The sequence below is a fragment of the Pseudonaja textilis genome, chromosome 3, assembly GCF_049901715.1.
Source record: "Pseudonaja textilis isolate UNSWEBS1 chromosome 3, rPseTex1.2, whole genome shotgun sequence".
In the NCBI taxonomy this organism is placed as follows: Eukaryota; Metazoa; Chordata; class Lepidosauria; order Squamata; family Elapidae; genus Pseudonaja; species Pseudonaja textilis.
Window position 1 is genome coordinate 172,171,997 of NC_141992.1, and position 22,152 is coordinate 172,194,148.

General features: G+C 37.3%; 1 protein-coding gene and 1 long non-coding RNA gene across 2 annotated transcripts in view; one reads left to right on the forward strand and one right to left on the reverse strand.

Annotated features, from left to right (window-relative positions):
- Positions 1 to 1,374, forward strand: part of CNBD1 (cyclic nucleotide binding domain containing 1) — a 112,432-nt gene extending 111,058 nt beyond the window's left edge. The window contains exon 10 of the mRNA XM_087931482.1: positions 633 to 1,374. Coding sequence (XP_087787608.1) covers positions 633 to 761 — 129 coding nt within the window. The 3' untranslated portion in view covers positions 762 to 1,374. The remainder of the gene's footprint in view (positions 1 to 632) is intronic.
- Positions 1 to 22,152, reverse strand: part of LOC148126425 (uncharacterized) — a 402,020-nt gene that overhangs the window by 236,707 nt on the left and 143,161 nt on the right. The gene's annotated exons all lie outside the window — the stretch shown is intronic.

The following is a 22,152-nucleotide window of genomic DNA, read 5'->3' on the forward strand; positions in this document are numbered from 1 at the left end:
CTATGGATGGACCTGTGTCCACATTAACTGAGAAACAGCTAGCTACCTGATGTTTCAACATAGTGAAGAGGAAGCTGCTAACTCAACTGGACCAACTACATTCCATATTCAAGAAGGTCAGGAAAAACAACTGTATGTACAGGCAACAGCTGAAGCTGGAACATCATTATCACCCTCTCCATTATAGAGCACAGCTGCTGATATGAGGCATAATAAGGATACACTAGTTACAGTCAGTCCCCAAGACAGATTCCAAGGCTCAGTAGAGAAGTACGATCAGATAATATGCTAGCAGATGCCAATAGAGCCCTACTTTGAGGGGTTCTTGGTGCTCTCTAAGCTTGCTTGTTTTCTTGCAGACGTTTCATTACCCTAACTAGTAACATCATCAATACTAGTCCTGAACTAGATAGACAGACAGACAGACAGACACTCTGAGCTTCCATCATAGTATTTTTTTTTCAATACTTAGTCAAATGGATAGAATTATTGAATGTCCATGAATGCACCGTGTTGTGATTTTTTTCCTCGATTTTCAAATATCACAATACAATTCACTATCTACTTAATAACTATTTTAGGTAATAAAATTAGAGCTAAAATAAATAACCTTTTTTTCCTCTCTTTACCAGGAAGTGATACTGCAAGAAACACTGTTTTATAATGGAATTCGCCCGGGCCTTGGCAAATGGCTCCATCCCCATTTTGAGGGACGAGCACTAAAAAAGCATCCAGCATGTCTACGTGTTAATTCTGCTTGATTTCTATAACTTAACATGCAGATTCCACAAATGTAAAAAAGTTTGATTTTCATTCGTCTCTCTGCCTCCATGCCCTTAAATATTTTGAGATTTCTTCCTTCTCCCATTCAGATCTTTCAGTCACTCAATATGCTGTCCTTTCTTTCTTTCAATATTTATTCCTCTGACTTATTTCTTCTGGTTGTGCATATTATATTTTTATTATAGTTTTAAAAAGAATAAGAAATGTAAACATAATGCATTTAAAATATTTTAGCCTTTGTGATCATTTTGATGGGATAATTGTGAGACTTCTGAGTCACAGATAAAACCTGCCCATATGGCAATTAGGCTTAGAACACAATAGCAAAAACAACAAGTAAGAGAAAATATTTAAATATTAATGCAGCAAAATAAAGTATATTAAATTAAAGAGGCATATTCCTTAATTTAAATGTTAATGTATGTGAAAAACAATGATAAATATACAATTGACTTGAAAGGTACATGCGTATGTTATCAATACCTCCTTTTTTATTTTTTTTCCTATCTTTGTTTTGTTTTGTCTTAATCTGCATCAGTCTCAGTTCTTCCTCCCCCTCCCCAAACTTTAAAATGACTACTTGATTATGTATATTTTGACTGTGTATTTTACCTTACATTAGTGTGTGCGTGTAGGTGTGTGTGTGTGTGTGTGTGCATACATGCATATGTATATTAATGTAAATGATTCCCCCTAATATCATTAAGGAAATGATCATTGGGTATAAAAGGATAGAAAATTTGATGCCTGTCAAACTTTCAGTGAATTTTTATTTGAACAAAATATGGCATTAAACTCTTAATGCATAAACTGCATTGCTATTCATTTAAATGTGTTGGAGGAACATATTTCTCCCCCATTTCTAAGCTAGGTTACCCAATTATTTGAGCAATCATTAGAAGGTTTTATTTATATGAGATTGAATTCAGATCATGTCACATATTTGGTTCAGCAGGAACGCGCACACACATACACAAAATACCCCACCAAAACATCAACTGCGTTTTTCTTACAGTCAAGTAAACTATATTTAAAATATCCAGCATTAGTTCCAAAATAATTCCTTTCTGACAGGCAATTTGATGTTCCTCAGATCTTTGAACTGTAATGCCTATAATACCAGCTCACAGCTACTTTGATTTGGCTTATAGAAATTGAAACCCAGAATGACTGAAGAACGCTCAATTCCTACTACAAAGAATATCACTGGGAAATAGATTTTGACTGGAACTAATATATTAACTCCAATCTGATGCCTAGATGATAGTGCTATGAGTCTATCATCTGTACCTCTATATCTGTCTGGTTTGGTTCTGCAACCCAACAGGATAGACACAGACTTCGAGGATAATTAGGACTGCAGAAAAAACAATTACTACCCACCTGCCTTCAATCGAGGACCTGTATACTGTATGAGTCAAAAAGAGGGCTGTGAAAATATTTACAGACCCCTCACATCCTGGACATAAACTGTTTCAACTCCTTCCCTCAAAACGACGCTATAGAACACTGCACTCCAGAACAACTAGACACAAAGACAGTTTTTTTCCCCCGAAAGCCATCACTCTGCTAAACAAATAATTGCCTCAACACCGTTCAACTTTTTACAAAGTGTGGACTACTATTACTGTTAATCTTCTCATCACTCCTTATCACCCATCCCCTCCCACTTGTGATTGTAGGACTGTAACTTTGTCGCTTGTATCCTTACAATTTATACTGACTGTTTCCTAGTATGATTTGATTGTTGATTGTACCCTATGACTATCATTAAGTATTGTACATTATGATTCTTGATTCTTAATGAATGTATCTTTTCTTTATACTGAGAGTGTTTACACCAAGGCAAATTTCTTGTGTATCCAATCACACTTGGCCAATAAAGTATTCTATTCTATTCTATTCTATTCTATTCTATTCTATTCTATTCTATTCTATTCTATTCTATTCTATTCTACTTTTTGTAATAGTACAGTATAATTGTCAGATCTGCCCTGACTTGATCTTTTAGGCAAGAAAGACCTTCAATTCCAGTTTTAATGAAAGGCATACTTTACTAAAAGCCAAGTGGTCTACAGGATAGCAAAGTTAGAACTGAAGTTTGAACATCAAACTTTCCTGGTTAAGTTTTCCCATCCAGTTCCTCTGCAGTTCCTCCTTCTTACTGGTCTCTTATTGTCCAATTATATTTAAATAAATTGTTTTGGGAATTGTCTCTTCAATGGTTGGCTGGTTAGTGAGCCATTGCATTCAACCGGCAGCGTTTTGACTTTGAGATGGTGTCTCTGGAAGGTACGATGAGTAGTTAGCCTTCCCCCCTCCTAGCCACAATTGACGATTTCATCTGAACTTGTTCAAAGTTTGGAAGACATTAACCTGGAGATAACTTTATAAAATGAATAAATTAACTTATTCTTTACATAAAGTGCAAATATTTTAATGGAGATCTAATAAAGCCTTGTGAAGTACAAAAGAGAACAACAAAGTCATGAAATTTTTATTTTTGTATATGTTTTTGCATAAGATTTTTTGTGCACAAAGATGGAAAGATTTGGCATTTTCCACCATGGAATTATAGATGATGAAGCTTGCAGAGATGGCCAAATTGACTTCTTTTATCAGAGAAAAGACAGTATCTTCATTTATTGCTTCTTGACAAAAAACCCTTATGGACTCTCTGTGTAAAACAAAAAATGAACTTAAGATTTATTGCTTTGATGATTAGACAGGATAGATTATAGAAAGAAGAGAATCATGCTGTAACCTCAGAGCAAGAGGTCAATTTATCACAGTACTTATAACTGCTGTAAAGATTTAAAGCCACTTCTTTGTATCTTTTTCTTTTCTTTTTCTTTCTTCCTTACACATTTAGGTTTCCCTTTGATTTCTTTCTTTTCTTTTTTTACTTTACGTTAGTTGATTTTAAAACTTGTAATATTATTAATGTATGCTCTAGGCTATTTCACATGCTCTCATCTCGAGCAATGCATGGAAAATGAAAATATTTTATTTAAATTGAGTGTTCTGACTGCTGAGAACTTGCAGATTTTCTGACCCAGAAGGAATCCTGGATATTTTCAGCAGATAAAGTGATAAAAGTTTTCAATAATAAATTAAATAATTTCTAGAATCCAATCTTTTGGGTGAACTTTTTTTTCTCTTTGCCTTTTTTAAGAGGATATGAAAATAACAATTATTAAATGGAGAAATATTAGCACTCCTGATAAGATAATTGTTATGAAATCATGGACGTGGTACTAAAGCTACTTATCCCAAAATTCTTTGTGTTACAAGCCTGATAATGCTGTCAGATATAAATGGTACCTAAATACAAAAATGAAAGAGAAGGAAAGGCAGAAGCTGGACAATCAGGCTGGAGTTATATTCCCACAAATGATCTAAGTCCAACCCCTCTTGAATTCCATTAACACTTATTTAGTGCCAATTTAATACTGACCACTAGTTGACTAGATTCTTGTGTATAGGCATTAATTTAACTAGAACTTAACCTAAGGTCCTGAATTTTTGCACCCAACAAAAACAGCCCTTTTATTACTGTTTAAAGGATGCATGGTCCAAAATATTCAGTGTTATTTTTATTCAGTATTACTTATTGTTTATTCAGCTTTCCCTATTAAGTTTAACTAAAATCAATAAAACAACCATTACAAAAACATTGGAAAAATTTCAAGCCATAAGCTGCATTACTTCTTCAACAGCAAGAGAAATCAGCAAGGTAAGCAAAATAAGCAAAATAATGATTATACATGTATTAACTAATAGAAAAATCAATATTTTACAATGTCACAGATAAGTAAATGAACTGTTTCTGAAAAGAGATGAAGATCTTTAAAAAAAACAGTATATTTCACATTCAAGTGTATAATGAAATTGATCCTCAGCTTGATTTTGAAAAGAACAAATACTTAAAATGACCCATTCTGAGAAAAGCAACTCAGATGATAATTAGCATTTTGTGCCTTCATTCTGAGGTTGATGAAGGACTGGTAGTAACTTTGAAGAAATTATTTGAACCAGATAAACACAATGAATATGTGAAAAGAAGATGAAATCTGAGTGGCAATAATGAATGCAGGGTTATCATGCATTTCAGTGTCTATTGTTCTTCACTTGATGACTTCTTCATTATGTGGGCTTAAAGCTTTAGTTTAAATTCAGCTGATTGCTATAATTAGACTTTAGTATTACTTCAGGACTAAGGATATTATAACTCATTTCCACTGGCATCATCTGACAAACTACAGCTTGCTTTCTTTGGCCAAATTATCTTCCAATTCTTCTCACTTGAAGCTTGCAAAATATCCCAGGCTTTAGAATCTTAAAATGTCCATATTTTTTGTCCATATTTGATTGGATTGTCCATATTTCTATAACAGATTGTCCATATCTAGATTGTCCATATTTCTATAACATTCACCTATGTGAATGTAAACCAGGATAGGCATCTTCCTTGAAGCTCAGGGACTACACATTGGTAAAACATATTTTACCAAATATAAAACAAAATTAAAAATCATATTTTTGTCTTCTGAGAGTTTTATGTGGGATTTGTAGCAGCATCTTGATTACATTGTTGGGAGAATAATCCTTCTGGGTTCAGTTCCAAGTGGGGAAAAGACACTGGAAACATGGAGGCTATTTGGAAAGATGGTTTAATGGTGGACAGGACCTCATGGCTTGGAGCTCCAAAGAAGAATGATCACATGCTCCAAGGTGAAGGAAAAGAGAAGGAAGGCTGAAATGCTGAGAGTGCCTGGTTTTATATCCTCTGTTGAGATTTGAATTTGAGCTTGTATTCTAAATTGGTTGTCAGACTTCCATGGGGCCATGCAGGGACAACTCTGTAGGCTCTCCTGAGTTCCAGGCTTTGTTGAGCCTTGCTGGATGATGATCTGGGTAGGATTCAATTTTTTTAACAACCAGTTCTGTGGGCAAGGCTTAGTTGGTGGGCATGGCTTGGTGGACATGTGACTGGCTGGGCATGGCCAACTCAACATCACTCACATCGAGGCACACATCTCCTCGCCTGGCCTCTCATGACTGTGGGGATGCTGAAACAGTTGTAAGTGTGAAAAATGGCCATAAGTCACTTTTTTCAGTGCCATTGTAACTTTGAATGGTCACTCCACACAAGCAAAGTACCAGCAAAGGAGGAAAAAAACCTCCAGAGAAGTTCCAGAAACAGGAAGTCTAGTCCTGCCAAGAATGTAATAAGAGTTAATGGAGAGGCAGTTTCTGTAAGCAACACCAGAATGTTTCCTTCCTGCCTTCCTTACAGGATTAGGCCAGTAATTTCTTCTAACAACCGGTTCTCCAAACTGCTTAGAATATTAACAACCATTTCTAGTGAATAGGTGTGAACCTCTAGAATCCCACCCCTGATGATGATGTAATGAAAAGGTCTTTGAGCAATTGCTATAGCTTTACCTGGAGGTCTTTATTATGTAAAATATTCTGGCCCAGGCCTTAATGGCCCACCATTAACAAAGGTGAGGGTGAGCTTCTACTTTTGAGGTGAGTTTCTGTTTCTGCGTTTCTACTCTTTTTAGGGAGATATTCTGCCTTTTTAATATTTCCTAAGATATTTCATTTTTCTAGGCGGGGAGTGGGTGCTAACTTCCTACAACATAAAAATAAAGTTTTCAGTTCATTTTAGGAGAAAGTGGGAGAATGAAGGAGTAAAATGTTACCTTAAATCTTTTGAACCCATTTCATTAATTTTTCTGAGCCACAGGGAGAATATAATGCAAAGCGTACAACATTTTGTTCCATGTAATTTGTCAAGTGGAAAGATATAATTTTCAATTATGCAGTTGTTTTGAATTCTGATTTTGTACTTGGTTATGCCATCTGCTCTTTTTTTTTTTCAAAAGTGTAGAGAAAGGGGAAAAAAATACCACTACTTCAGCTAAGGAGGAAAGGGTGAATACTGGATGACAGGAAACTTGAGAGGAAACTTGAAAGGAAACAAAATCCTGGTGGGGAGGGGCAGGATCTCCTTTTATGTGAGTCAATTGAACATGGGTTGTTTTGTCTCTGGATCCCCAGATTATTGCCTAAATTGGGAATGAAAAAAAGGCAGATGACCACTAGCTGGAGGTAGAGACAAAAGAAATGACACTGTCAGATGCCATGTAATGGTTCTATAGATTTTTCCTATTCAGATCTGGTAGCCCTAGCAGTGTTGGGTGCCCAGTCTAGTCCTAATGGTACCTATCTAAATAATTAATGGAATGCCCCAACAGTAGCATGTCAGACTTTTACATCATATTTTTTTAAAAAGGATTCAATTACAGAATCTCCTGGTTGTTTTTCTAAATAATTCAAAGGGCATCTGAAAAACAATATGCAAAATTTAAGAATATAATGATGGACAAAGTTCAATTATATTGTTGTTTGCTTGTGGCATATTATGATACTGCTATATTCTGTATTCTATTGATGAGTTTGCTTGTGAAATATGTCATTGGGAAGTGGAAAACCATAAATTATTTTTAGGATTGTTTAGAAGTCTTTATTTGTAAGCATGCAAAATGTTCACCCACTTTCATCACAAACTTGCCAGTTTCCCCAAACTTCAATATATCAAAGTTTTCCATGAAGTTTGCAGAAGCCACTTTTAGGGTGAATAAAACTGTGCCACCATAGTCTACAATATATGCTACAGTTCTATCAGGTTCTTTAAGTTATGTATTAAAAGTTCCATTTAAACATTCGGTTTTCAGAGTTCAAGTTAAATTGCCACCTTGTGCCAACTTCATTCTCACGATGCAGCTTGCATTCTGATGCATCAAACTTGCAATATGAGCTTGAACAAATGTTCAGCTCTGATACATGTTTGGCTGTGCATCTGAATAGGAAATATCAAATGCATATATGAAAGATTAATAACTAGCTTTAGAACAAAGCATGTGAGAGGGTCTAATAATACCAGATATTTCTTAAATACCAGTAATTATTAGTCTGCAATAGTTTAGCCCATTTCATACTTGTTATGGTTTAAGGTGTTTCCCTAAACTGTTACACTTATATGTAATAACTTATAAACTTTATAATCCGAGTCTTGCAATTTACTATGAATTCTTTAGCCCTTACCATTGATTTCGGACCTTATTTTACTATATTATGTATTTGAAAAACAAACACCGTTTTTAATCTGTACCCATATATAAAACAATCAGTTCATTTCTTGGTTGTTGAATAAAACAAACTATTTTATTTATGCTTTTAAACTACACTGTTAAGAAATAGCACAGATGCAAGTCATGTTAATGGACACAAAACTGTAATAAGGATGTAAATAAAATGTGCAGCAATGAGGCCATTAAATTAATTTCAATTAAATTAATACATCTCAGATTGCATTCAATACATCAGCACAAATAAAGAGAATACAGAGTGATGCCTCAAAATATAAAACATTTTAAAGTATGAGGGTGATGTCAGATTATCAAAGCACTATGCATTTATTTTAAAAGAAGTTCCAATTTTCCAACATATTCTCTTTTTTCTTTCTCTTTCTCTCTCTCAATCACTCTTCTGTCAACCCTCTGCACATAAGGTAAATATTTGTCCTTTCAGTGTATTTCCCATCACTCCTCACCATGCTGATTACAGCTGTGGATTTAGAGGACCATGTTTTGCCATTAGTACTCAACTGTGATTAACAAATGGCAGTTAACATGGTATATATAAAATAAAGAAAACTATGCAGATTACATACCGGGCAATCATTGTTTTCTTTGAACTTTGTAGAAAATATGGAATTAATTTGGAAGGAAGAGAAAATAACTCTAGATAAGAATCATAGCAATCTATCAAACAACTGGCAAAAAGGCTTTCCCCGCAATCTGTGGGATAACTATGGATAGTGATTGCATAAAATCATCACTCAGTGAGTTGCTACCTCTGACTTTTATATATCTTCCACTTTTCTTAACCTAAAACTGGTTTAACCATTTCTTAAATGTTGTCTATGAACTGTCCACTGAAAGGCTGATTGATTTTACTTTCTCCCTTATTGAATTTGACAAAGGTAGGAATATTATATGTGTGTGTGTGTGTGCATCTTTGGCTAAATTGTTGTTTTAAATCAGAATAAAGTAGGAATTGAGATGGGAGGAATATTCAAAGTCCATTTTCTTTCTTGTCATACAACTATATTGAAGTAAATCCTTCAGAATTTGGACCATATCTGAAATAGATTCATTTCTAAGGATGTTACAATCAGTATATTACTTCTATGTCATTATCAGGATGAGGGGAAGACTGCCTAAGTCCATTTCACAGAAATGCTTTTCATAGGGCCTCATCCACAGACTACAGATATACATTCAAACAAACAAAAGCTATATTTCATTGTTCATTTTTTCAGGTAGAGTTCGCTCACTTGCTTGCATGAACAAACCAGTACTACCTATCTGTCCTCATACCTGCAACATTTAGCATATTTAAAGGAAGAAATAAAAGAGGTAATCAGTGGTGGATGTTTTTATTGCATCTTTTCAATTAGCCTAGTTTCTCTTCTATTTTTTTCCCTTTCCTGGAAGTTTGCTCTCTGGCAGACAACAAAGAGAAAAGGCAATCTTGTCCACTTCCCAAATGGTTTTAATCCAGAAAACAATCAAGACGAGAACTCTTTGAAATGTTCAGACATGGATGCTGACAAAGGCAACCAATACAAATATTTCTGGCATTCAGAACAAGCTCTGATTCCTGCTACATACAGTGTGAAAGTAAAGAAAACAGCAGCCCTCAAAGTACTGACCAGGCAGCTACTTTTCTGTTCATTAGAGTAATAACATTCTCTTTGGACTATTTCTAGGAACTTTTATTGCAAGCATAAAGATTTAAAAAGTGTGTTTGTGTGTGCATGCGTGCATGCATGCATGCATATGTTCCAGGCTAAAATCCATCCAATCACTATGTGTCTTTTTTTCTTTTTAATTTTCCCAATTATTTAAAAATGGGTCCTTTACATGTGGATGAATCATCACACAAATGAGTCCAAGACTGCTTAGAAAGAACGTCTGTGCCATTCAATCATACTTACTCTCAAAATACTGTGCAGGGTTCACAACTCCAAGGAGGACTGCCAAAATCCAGGCAATCATAAGAAGCAACAAATAAATAGAACATTCCAACTTATTGTTACAATTTAGTGATCATATGGATTTTTGGAATACAAATTTTATAATCTTGGAACAGCATGCATAAGCTTGTAACTGTAATATGATCTGTCTAAGCATGTGCTTTAAAGCAGGGGTTCCCAACCCCGGTCTGTGGCACTGGGCTGTGGCATGCCAGAAACCAGGCCAAACAAAAACAAGCAAAGCCCCATCCGTTGGATGCAGGTAGCACATAAAACCATGCCTCCTCCAGTTCATGGGAAAACCTCTCTCCACAGAACCAGTTCCTGGTGCCCAAAAGATTGTGGGCTGCTGCTTTAAATAATGTTGTTATTGTTGTTTTCTTCTGCAAAGATTAATCCATTATGTGCTTCTTTGGGGGCATGTTTTTCATTTTTTTTTAAAAATCATTTTGTGGAAGTATTGTAGTTTTGACTTTCACATGTCATACATTGAAACAATATTCTGTTTCCCAAGTTACCAGTTCTGCCTATTTTGTATCTCACAGGATGACCTGCTTGCTAATTTCTTACTTTCTAGTTTGTGAATGGTGAAGGGGCTATATTTTTGTAATTACATGATTATGCCTTTTTGCTTAATCTGTCCCCTTTACCCTAAAAACACTACAAATTGCTTATCTAACAAAGGAAAATGGATTCAGGAACATCCTGTTTTCTTGTGTCCAGATTGTATTTTTCTTGTTGGCTATGTTGTGAGCCACCCAGGGTTAGTTTGAAGTCAGGCAGTATCTAAATTGCATTAAATAAATAATAAATAAAAAGGCAGTATAAATTAGCAATGCTTGGCTTTGAATTAATTATATTCAACAACTTGTTTTATTTTTTCTTAGCAGTGATAGGATTCTATTGTTATGGGTGAGATGTATGAATTTAAGGAATATGCTACCTCCAGTACTTACTTGTTTATCCTTGGTTTCTACTTCAGCCCTGTATATTGGCTGATCTAGATGTTGCCTAATCTTCAAAACTGAATGAATGGATTATAAATTCTATTTCTGATGGCATACTTTCCTGTACTTCCTGATCATCCTTTGCTTAACACATAGCCCACATAAAACTTTGTATTTTCCATGTTATTGTTGTTGTTTCTTTGAGAATATATTTGTGTTTGTGAAATAGTTGCTTTCACTATGTCATATTGTGTTGGGAACAATTTTTAAATATGCAGTAAGATGTTTCCTAAAGTCAGGGGAGGGTAATCTTCAGGTCCTTTTTAGCCCTAAAGTCTATTTCTGTAGGCTTCATTTATTAAAATTTGGTGGCAAGATTGCAACTTTAATATGCAAATGTATGCAAATGTATTATTTGTATGCAAATAATAGAGGACCAAAACTCCTTTTGAGGCTAAATTCCACTCTAAAATAATGATGAAGAATAGATGGAAATTCCAGCCCTGCTGTCATTACCATATGTGTCGATGGAAAAACTGTTGAATTTTCCATTACTTCTATACCAGCACAATTGTGCATCTCTAGACAGTTCACAAAATCAAGTCATTAAACAGTAAAACCATAAAAACACATCATATTGCTCATTACAAATAATATAAAATTAAGGCAGTGTATTGCCAAACAGATGGCAGGCATAGCACAGATATTATCTCTAAGATCTTGACAGAACAGTTTTTAAAACAGTTTTCTAGATAATAATTAAGATATAGGCTAATCAGAACTTGTGATTGGGGAGCTTGTTTGAGGGAATCAGGACAACGAGGGAAAATATTTGTAGCTCAGGATTGAAAGGAGGGCTTCTTGGTGCTTTCTGAGTTTGGTTGTTTTCTTACAGATGTATCATTACGCAAACTAGGTAACCCCAGTACTGCCTCAAGCATTGTAGGAAAACAACCAAGCTCAGAGAGCACCAAAGACCCCTCAAAATAAGGAAAGCAATGGAAAAGCACTGCTTCCCCACTTCCTTCATTTCCAAGAAAATGCTACCCTTAGTAGAAAAAATATGTATGTCATAGTTAACATAGAGTATACTCCTAAAGACATCCCCAGTTCATAAGGATTCCACTGGCTTAATTCAGAACTTAACTGCCTTCAGAACCATTGTCAAACTCAATGGAGTGCTCTCAACATCAGTATTATTTGTGTCTTCAGATGGGAGACCTCCTGCATTCTATATCAATTGCAATTTCTGGATAATGTTCAAGGATAATCCCAGGTAGAATACACGCAATAATCCAATTGCAGGTAATGGGATCATGGCAGTTCCAAGAAAGTCCATACCTAGCATACTACCTGCAGCTATGAAAAGACATTTCTGGCCCCACTTGCACCTATTGGTCTCAGAGGTTCCATGACAAATAGATCTTCTTCTTTAGAAAGAATCCCAGCAGTGGAGCTACTGAATAACCAAAGTAGCTATTTGATGGACTATCAGCCAGGGACTCTGTCTTGCCAGGATTCAATTTTAATCCTGTACTGTATTATTAGATCCACTAATTTTAGTTTCTACTGATGGGTTAAGGATTTGCATAATATCTCTTATTCACCTTGAAATGAAGAGTAAAACTGAGTATAATCATATAGATATTAAATAGCACAAGGGAATGCACAATATAAAAGAGGCCAAGGGCTTGACTGCTCATATCCCACCAACATGAAGTGGCATCAACACTAAGGATGGAGCAAACCCACTGTAATACAATAGCTCAACTCCTAATCCTCTTGAGCTGTTGTGATATCCTCTTGAGGGTATCTTCTTCAATGGTATCATATGTATCTGAGAAATTTAAAAGGACAAGAAAAGCTGGACCTCAAATCCAACTCTCATAAAGATCATCCACATGCAGGCAGTTTTCATTCCATGTCAATATGGAGATATCAATATGCAAATATCCCCAAATTAACAGCAAAAATGTCATTTAAAAAATTGGAAGGAACCCAGTGGTCCATAAGTGGTCTACTAAGAATTAGTAGTGCAAACAAAATCTGTCCTGCACTTTTTTTCAATTAGTTCTTATTCAGTTTGGTAAAAGAAAATTTGTTTTTGTGAAAAGCAAGAATTTCAATGTACTTTACAGTACATTAAAATCAGTTCATTCTCACTGGTGGACTATACTTTGTTTTGGCACAGTATTAATAAAAAGTATTCTATGCTCCAAGAAAGCTTATGAAACAATCAGACCAACGATGTTTATGTCTGATGGGTAAAATGAACAAATATTTCTTAACTCCCAATGAAGCTAATCTAGCATTTAAAATATGCTAATTACAGTTGCCCTCACTCTTCTGGTGTGTGTGTGTGTGTGTGTGTGTGTGTGTGTGTGTGTGTATGCATGAGTGTGTGTATGAGTTTTATAAGCCATTGTATGGTAGAACTGAATGGAGGGCTGTTGTCTATCATTGCACGAAAAATCCTTAAATTATACATTTTCCTCTTAATCGTTGTGACTTGGCATTAACATATATCTTATCTTATTCTTTTCTTACAGATCTATCCAGAAAATTGAACTGGGCTGGTAGTTTTTAAGATAGCTGTATTTTTCCAAGTTTGGAAAAGGAATAGTCAGAAGGTATCTTCCCCAAGTTCAAATATAATGAGCTTTTAATGATTTGAGCCAAAAGAGAAAGAGAGAGAGAAAAAAACCCTTCTGATTTTTCAGCACAGCTCATAAATAATTTTCCAGGCTTTGTCAAAAAAAAAAAAAAAAGGAATAAGTGGAGAAGCTCAGGATGGGATCTGGCTGCCTTTCCTGAAGCCAGTTTGGCTTCTAACATCTAACAAGTTAAAATTTAGAAAGAGAGGAAGGAGGGAAGAAAAGAAAATCATCTACAGAATGGATAGTAGTTAATTGATTTCAAAACAGCAGGGAAGTTCCAGTTTTTCCTGGAATCTAAAAGATCTGAAAGATTCTCAGGGGCAAATGACACTTTCCTCAAGAATTCTTTGAAAAGATTTAGCAACTATCATCCATATTCTCCATAATGGTGGCATGAACGTGTTCTGGCAAACATCTCTATGTCTTCATCTCATTCTCAGAGTGAGGTGGCTTAACCAGCACAACCTTGAGCACAGAATCAGTGTAGAAGACTGATAATGTGTTTGTGAGATGGGCAATTTTAGGCTTCTGCAGACACAAACTCTCCTTTTCATTCATTGGGCACTGCTTACTAAGGCCATTTTGGCTTGAACTGCAGGCAAGGCCAGACAGCTGGCTTCCAGAGAGGCATGTGCTCCTGAAATGTTTGACTTCACTTTTCACAGTGGTTGTACAGGATCCTTTTTTGTCTGGCATTATCAATGGTTTTGAAAGAGAAGTAATTTGTTTTTGAAGTTTTATGTGATTAACCCTTGAAGAAATGCTAATTCCAGGCTGCTCAAAGTGTTTGTTTAGAGCATGAAAGAAAACCAGATTCTGTCACTTGGGTTTGGTGGGTTCAATGAAGAATCAGTGCACACGTCCTTCCTATCTGTTCACAACAGATTTTGTGTGGAGATTTTATATATATATACATATACAATATACATACACATACACATATACATACACATACACATACACATACACATACACATACACATACACATACACATACACATACACATACACACACACACACAATATATATATATATATATATATATATATATATATATATATATATATATATATATATGTTATGTCTCCTCTTGGAGATATAGCTGGAAACATATTCAGCAATTGTGTTACCTGATTCTGAAGCTCACATTGCTTTGCAGGAGCTGATTTATTTGCTGTTGCTGATATCTACCAAACGCTGCAGTTGATTTAAATCCATCTTGCTTTAAAGATGGTTTGTTTAGGCCAAAACAATAATGTTATGTCTCCTCTTGGAGATTCAACAACAAACACAAAGCAGCCGTTTCACAATCAAATCAAACTGAAGGAAAATAACAAGATAATGACTGGCAGAAACGGTTAGAATTCCCTTCAAAATTCAAACAAACAGAGATCTCTTTGCAGTAACGTCCTCACTCAAATAAACATTTTGTTTCTGGCAAAAGGCACCAGCTCAGCTGTGTCCTTTTATACCCATTAAGGCAACGTGTTAATTAACTGGCTTGCCCTTCAGATTAACGTTCCCTGGTTCTGACGTCAATCCACGATCTAACAGTCATCAGATTCAAAATTCCTAACAGTACCAATCCTTCCAATCACAACACTATCCCCCACCGCAGGGCCCTTCCCCTGAGTCTGATGTTTAACTTGACGATGTTTCGTTGACAACCCCACTCTGTCTCCCACAGCCATTGGAGGCGTCGCTCGTTCCAATTGTCTCAGGTGGTCTACACATTGGAGACTTGGAAAAGAAATACCGTTCTGCGACCAAGCCACCAACGGATTGTGCAAACGCAACCAGGACATTCCGAGCACCAAAGGGAAATGAAGGTTCGAGGTGATATAAAAACTTATCGCCTCCTCATGATCCCCAATGATCATACGCACTGGCTGGGTGGCGAAACGAATGGGCCCAGACTTGAGCACACGCCCATCCATGGTTTCCACCTTAATGGGTGGATGTACAGCAACCAATGGGATCCCATAGTGCGTAGCAAAAGCTCGGTCCATAAAGCTGGTTGTAGCCCCTGAGTCCACCAATGCAACAGCAGAAATTCCCTCCTTCTGTGACTGTAGAAAAATTCGAGTGTCCAAAAGTAAATGCCGAGGAGGGCCAGGTTTTAGTTCAGCAATTTGAGGTGGGGATGTGAAATGTGTCCGACCTAGGGTTTCCTTGAGGTCAGGTCTACCCTTTTTTCCTGACAAGCCAAGAGTGGTTTCAGGTACGGGTCTGCGGTTTCCTCTCCGATTGCAGGAATTAACAAAATGTCCCAGACCCCCGCAATAAAGGCACAAGCCTTCCTGGAACCGTCTCGAACGTTCCCGCGCTGTTAAGCGAGGGCGGAGTGCTCCCAACTCCATCGGCTCCTCTGTCTTAACCATGGGTTGGAAAACTCTCAGTGGAGTGGGTTGTGCACGAGAAAACGAAGATGGTTCCATACCGAGCCGTTTGCGTCCACGTTGCTGTAAACGAGCTTCAATTCGTAAGCACTGAACTATCAATGCATCCAAAGTTAAAGCCCTCTCTTCATGGACCAGCTCATCTTTGATGGCATCAGACAAGCCTTCCTGGAATGCAGCCATATGAGCCGGTTCGTTCCAGTTGGATTCCAAACATAACAAACGAAATTCTGCAACGTAATCCTGCAGGGAACGTTTCCCCTGATTTATGTCCCATAAACATCTGTCCACCGTTTGTATCTTAATTGGGTTCTCAAACATCACTCTCATTTGTTGAAGAAAACCCTGGAAATCATTCAACAACAGGCTATCTTGAACTAACAAAGGAGTAGCCCAATTAGCAGCCTGCCCAGATAAGAGGCTAAGAATGAATCCTGTCTTGGCCCGATCATTTGGAAAGTTTTCAGGCCTCAAGGACATAAATAATTGACACTGCCCCAGAAATGCCGGAAACATGTCCGTTTGCCCAGAAAATTTCTCCGGCATGGATACTGGGCTTTTCCTCACAGGAGGGGCAGGGGAAACAGCAGCAGGGCTTGGTAAGCTGGAAACATAATTCAGCAATTGTGTTACCTGATTCTGAAGCGTCACATTGCTTTGCAGGAGCTGATTTATTTGCTGTTGCTGCATATCTACCAAACGCTGCAGTTGATTTAAATCCATCTTGCTTTAAAGATGGTTTGTTTAGGCCAGAAACAATAATGTTATGTCTCCTCTTGGAGATTCAAACGAACAAACACAAAGCAGCCGTTTCACAATCAAATCAAACTGTAGGAAAATAACAAGATAATGACTGGCAGAAACGGTTAGAATTCCCCTTCAAAATTCAAACAAACAGAGATCTCTTTGCAGTAACGTCCTCACTCAAATAAACATTTTGTTTCTGGCAAAAGGCACCAGCTCAGCTGTGTCCTTTTATACCCATTAAGGCAACGTGCTAATTAACTGGCTTGCCCTTCAGATTAACGCTCCCTGGTTCTGACATCAATCCACGATCTAACAGTCATCAGATTCAAAATTCCTAACAGTACCAATCCTTCCAATCACAATATATATATATATATATATATATATATATATATATATATATATATATATATATATATATGTGTGTGTGTGTGTGTGTGTGTGTGTGTGTGTGTGTGTGTGTGTGTGTAGGTGTAGATGTGTTCGGGTCTTTTCCCATGTAAGATTAAGAGTATCTTGGTGACGTTTTGGTGAGGTCCCACTCGCATCCTCAGGCTGATACTTCGTTCCAGTGCAAGCAGTGTGTGATCGGAGCTGCTGTCTCTCTATAAATACTGGTGTGTTGGGCTGGTATGCTGGGTTGGTTGGCTGCGCTGCTGCCTCTTGATTGGTTGATGGAGTTGATATTGGTATAATGGGCTGTGTGATGGCCTTGTGAGTTTTGTTGTGGAGATATCCTGGATCTTGTGCTGTAATCTCCTGGGTTTGTTTTGTAGTGAACTTTTTTCCATTAGCCTCTCATGTTTTAATGGCTTGGGTAATGGGTTGTGTGATGGCCTTGCGAGTTCTTTTGTTGTGGTATTCTGTGTCCTGCGTTGTAATCTCCTGGGTCGTTTGTGTTTTGATCTCTTTTCCATTAGCCTCTTGTGTTGCAATGGCTTGGGTAGTGGACTGTGTGATTACCTTGTGAGTTTTATTGCTGTGGTATCCTTGATCTTGTGCTGTGATTTCCTGGGTCATTTGCTGTGTTGCAACTTCTTGAGTTCTTGTGGTGTAATTTCCTGAGTTTTCTGATGTGATATCCTGAGTGGGTGGCTGTGATGTAACATTCTGGGTTTGGTCTGGCTTTGAGTTTGGGGTCTGGGTCCATGTTCTTGGCATGTGTCAGCTTGTTTGGTTTTGGGGTTGGGGGGGTGCGACAGCTGGCGAAGCAGCTGTGGTCTGGTTTCTGGATGGTGGTTGTCCTTCGTTTATAGGATGGGTTGGGGCCTGGGTCTGATGAGGGGGATTGGTGGTGGTGTCCCGTGTTGTTTTGGGTCTGGTGTTGGTTTTCATGGCTGGGACTCATTTGTTGGTGAGGGCTAGTTTCTAGATGACTGGTAGGCGGGAGGTATCATCCCGTTTATTCATGTTATGGGGCTCTTTCTCCATTTCAATGGCTTTCCTGATTATTTTCTTGCTGGAGTATTCAGTGTTGGATATTAATTTGATTCCTTCGAAATTAATTTCATGTGTTTATTGGTCTTGGAGTTTGCTGTGTTCTGCTTGATTGGTGTTTCTATATCTTCTGTCTGTTCATCTAGGCGGGTACTTATTCTTCTTTTGGGGGGAGTATTTTCCCATGTCATTATAGTTGTGCTTTTAAAGTTGTAGCAAAATTTCGGCAGAATCTCATCTGCCATCATCAGGTTTCTGTATAGTGTTCATCTGTGAGTCAGACTTTCACAGCCATTTCTGTTTTAAGAATAAGTACCCGCCTAGATGAACACAAAAATGCAGTAAAAAACCTGGAACACCCTTCCTCACTAGTCCAACACATGAAAGCCACAGGTCATAGCATCGACTTCAATTGCACCAAAACCCTAGCCACTATAGAAAACCCCAGCTACAGAATTATCAGAGAAGTCATAGAGGTTGAAAAAAGACCTGAAAGCATGAATAGAAGAGATAATTCCACCAGACTGTCAATTATCTGGAAGCCTGCACTCTCAAACAAAAAATCTCCACACCACAAACCAGGCAAACACCTGGGTCCAAACAGATTCCCCCTGATACCTCCAGCTCAAATGCACCCCAACCAGGCACCCAGATGAAACCTAGCTTCCTAAAAATGGTAGCTGTCTGTTTACTCAGAGCCAAGCCGCACTAAAAGCCTCCAATACAGGAAGCACAATGTTGCCAGCCAATCAAGACAAAAAAGCCACAAAACAGACAGAAGATATTAAAAACACCAATCAAGCAAAACACAGCAAACTCCAAGACCAATAAACACAGACCAAGACTCCCAACCAATCAGGATGAAGACATTCTGGCACAGCAGTAGGCTAGCCCCAAATTTAAAACAGAAATGGCTGTGAAAGTCTGACTCACAGACAAACACTATACAGAAGCCTGATGATGGCAGATGAGATTCCGCTGAAACGTTGCTACAACTTTAAAAGCACAACTATAATGACATGGGAAAATACCTGAACAAAGCTGAATACTATATATATATAGAGAGAGAGTGAGAAGCATAGAGCCAAAGACACAAGCCTGAAGATGATGAATGAGACTTCATCGAAACGTTGCCTAGATACTTCCAATCTTACGCGGGAGAAAACCCAAATAACCAAAGATCCACATACTAATACTCAGAGAATTATATATATATATATATATATATATATATATATATATATTCATATTCATATTTCATATTCATATTCATGTTCTATTGTTTTCTTGTTCTTGAGAAAAATGCCATTTTCTTCACAAGTGACTCCTAAATATTGTCAGCAATATTATTTATGACCAATAATGCCACTGAGAAGTGAACTCACTAATCATTAGTTGCTTCTTCCTGCATCATCCCATTATTCTCTACATGCTGTAAGTCTGACTGATAGGGTAGGAACAGAGGAGGAGCACAAGGTGAAGCACAGTTGGCTGCCATTTGGAGTAGCCACTATTCTTTGATTGTCGTGTACAGAATGTACATAAAACAAAGGTCACGGTCCTCTACCTTCCACCATTCCTTTGATATTTCAGTCAGCCTATTTCTCAACACAGGAATTGTGTTCTTTTGAAAGAAGAACTCCATTTTTTTTTATCTCATGCCCCTGGACTATTTTGGATGTGGATTTTGAAACAGCTGGACTGATGCAGATGCAGAACTATCTTCAACCTCCAATTGATTAGGCAACTTGACAGGAGACTAAACTTACTATTCAAAGCACCTCCCTAGACTCGTCCAGTCCCACCCTATGAGAAGAGTTATTTTCAGTTGTTTTTCCTATCAATATATGATGTTTTAGTCAGAAGGGCAAGACAGTCAGGAGGCTCCATTCATGACTTTCTTCAACTTGTTCCTCATTACAATGTCTAGTATAGCATTGATTCCAGCTTGGTACTGAGGCAGAATATGGCTCTCTGTCAGGATAGTGTAAGCAGATTAACTGTAGGTTCAGCGGACTACATTTTAATGTGGCTGTCTAGATGTATCTTAAAGGAGGAAGACAAGTGGGGAGAAACCATCTTAGGGATTATAATGAATCAAACTTTCTGCTGAAATCCTTGCTCAAAGACCAGTGCCTTGATGTCTCAACACAAACTTCAATAGCTTCATATCTTTTTGAGGAAATTCATTCCAGGCTTTGGCTGTCAGTCTTGTCTCTCTACACTTCTGGCTGCTCCCTTGAAATTTTAACTTGCTGTACAAAAAACAGCACTAGGAAGCTACATCAGCAGATAGGTGACATTAGAGTTCTGTTAGCTCATTAAAAAATGCATTTCTGATTGTAAAGCCTCTGAGAACAGATTTTTTGGGCTGGTGATTGCAGCTTTCACTATTTATTAATTGTCATGTACAGAACATACAGAAAACAGAGGTCCTGGATATGCCCAGGATGCAAATTAATAACTCCCTAAGGAATAGGACTGATTACCATCCCAAGGAAGGCAAGATACAGTATCACTGAAAATTTCAGATGCAAAGGTGTTATATGACTGGATTTTGCTTGATCAGATAACCCAAATTCTTCATAGTCACCATGACGCCAGCACAATAAATCTGATCTAAACTTCATTATAAACATCTGATAGGATGTGAAATCCATACTATGAGGCGGGTTGTATTACATTCCCTTTAGATAAGCACAGTGTAACATCAGAGGTAATGAGACGCAGCAGGAGTTCCAAACTGTAATAGGTATGTCAATAGCTAGACCTACTACCTAATTTCAACACATGCCTTTGTCTCAAAAGGAGATTTATTACACACGTCTATAAATACCAGCCAATTCCAAACTGTTAAATTCCAGAGCAGTCCAAGCAATATTATTCTCTACTTTGTGCAAATGAGCGAGAGACATTTTATGCTGGATGAATAATACAAATTTGATATAGGAGAGGATTTATTTTGAGTTTGTGAGCAAGCAGATAGACCCTTAAAAAGCAGAAATATTTAGCTTTTCAAATGAGTGCTAGGCAGACAAAATCTCCACTATTATTTTTGCTTATGCTCATTCAACTGAATAAAAAGATACATTTTAGAAATTACTTCAAAGGCCATACATTTTTTCAAAGGAACAAAAATAATAGTTTCAAAGAAGTTCATAGGTGGCATGTGGATTCCTGCACTTATATAGTTACGAGTTATTTCCAGGCTGGGTTTCTTTGGAAAATATTGTGGGATTGCCCTCAGTGTACCTCAGAATTAGCCAGCCAACCATTAGGTTTCCCAAGACAGGCATGAACCAGGCTTCAGCTTCCCAGAAACTTGAGCAGCACAGTTGGAAGCTAAATATTTATTATAACTTAGGAATGGAAGCTATTATAAGCAGTTAAAAATCACTGAGCTTGCAAGGCCAGTTCAGAATGTACAGTTCCTTTAGTTCAAATCCAATGCATTCACTTTCAATGTTGCCATTTTCTGTTTCTTGTTTTGTGTTTCTTACTCTCTGTCATTAATGACAATTGAATGTTTATATTCCCCACATTTTTGCTTTGGGAATCCTGACATTACCACCCTGTCCAGCCTCTCTCTCTCATCACCCTGGATGGGCCAAGAATTTCTTCTCCTTTCTCTTCACTTAATGATATAGGGAACTTGGGTTTTCTCTTCTCTTAATCCCTCCATAAAGCTGTCTGAAATAGGAGCTAATTTGATTTTGATTCTGCCTTTATTATTTTGTAAGTAACTCAAGACAGTGAACATACCTAATTTCTTCCTCCTATTTCCACACAACAACAAGGTGACTTGGACTGAGAGAGTCCAACTGACCCAAAGTCACCCAGTTGTCTTTCATTCCTAAAGCAGGACTCTAGTAGGACTCTACTCATAATCTCCTGTCTATGGAAATTCTCAATCATCCAGGTCATGATTCTTGTCCCAAAGCAGCTTTTCAAAAGGCAACTGAACTTTTTTGATTTTTTTCTTTGAAAATGTTTCCCTTCTCATTCAAGAAGCTTCTTCAGTTATGAACTGAACTGAAGAAGCTACTTGGATGAGAAGTGAATTGTTTTC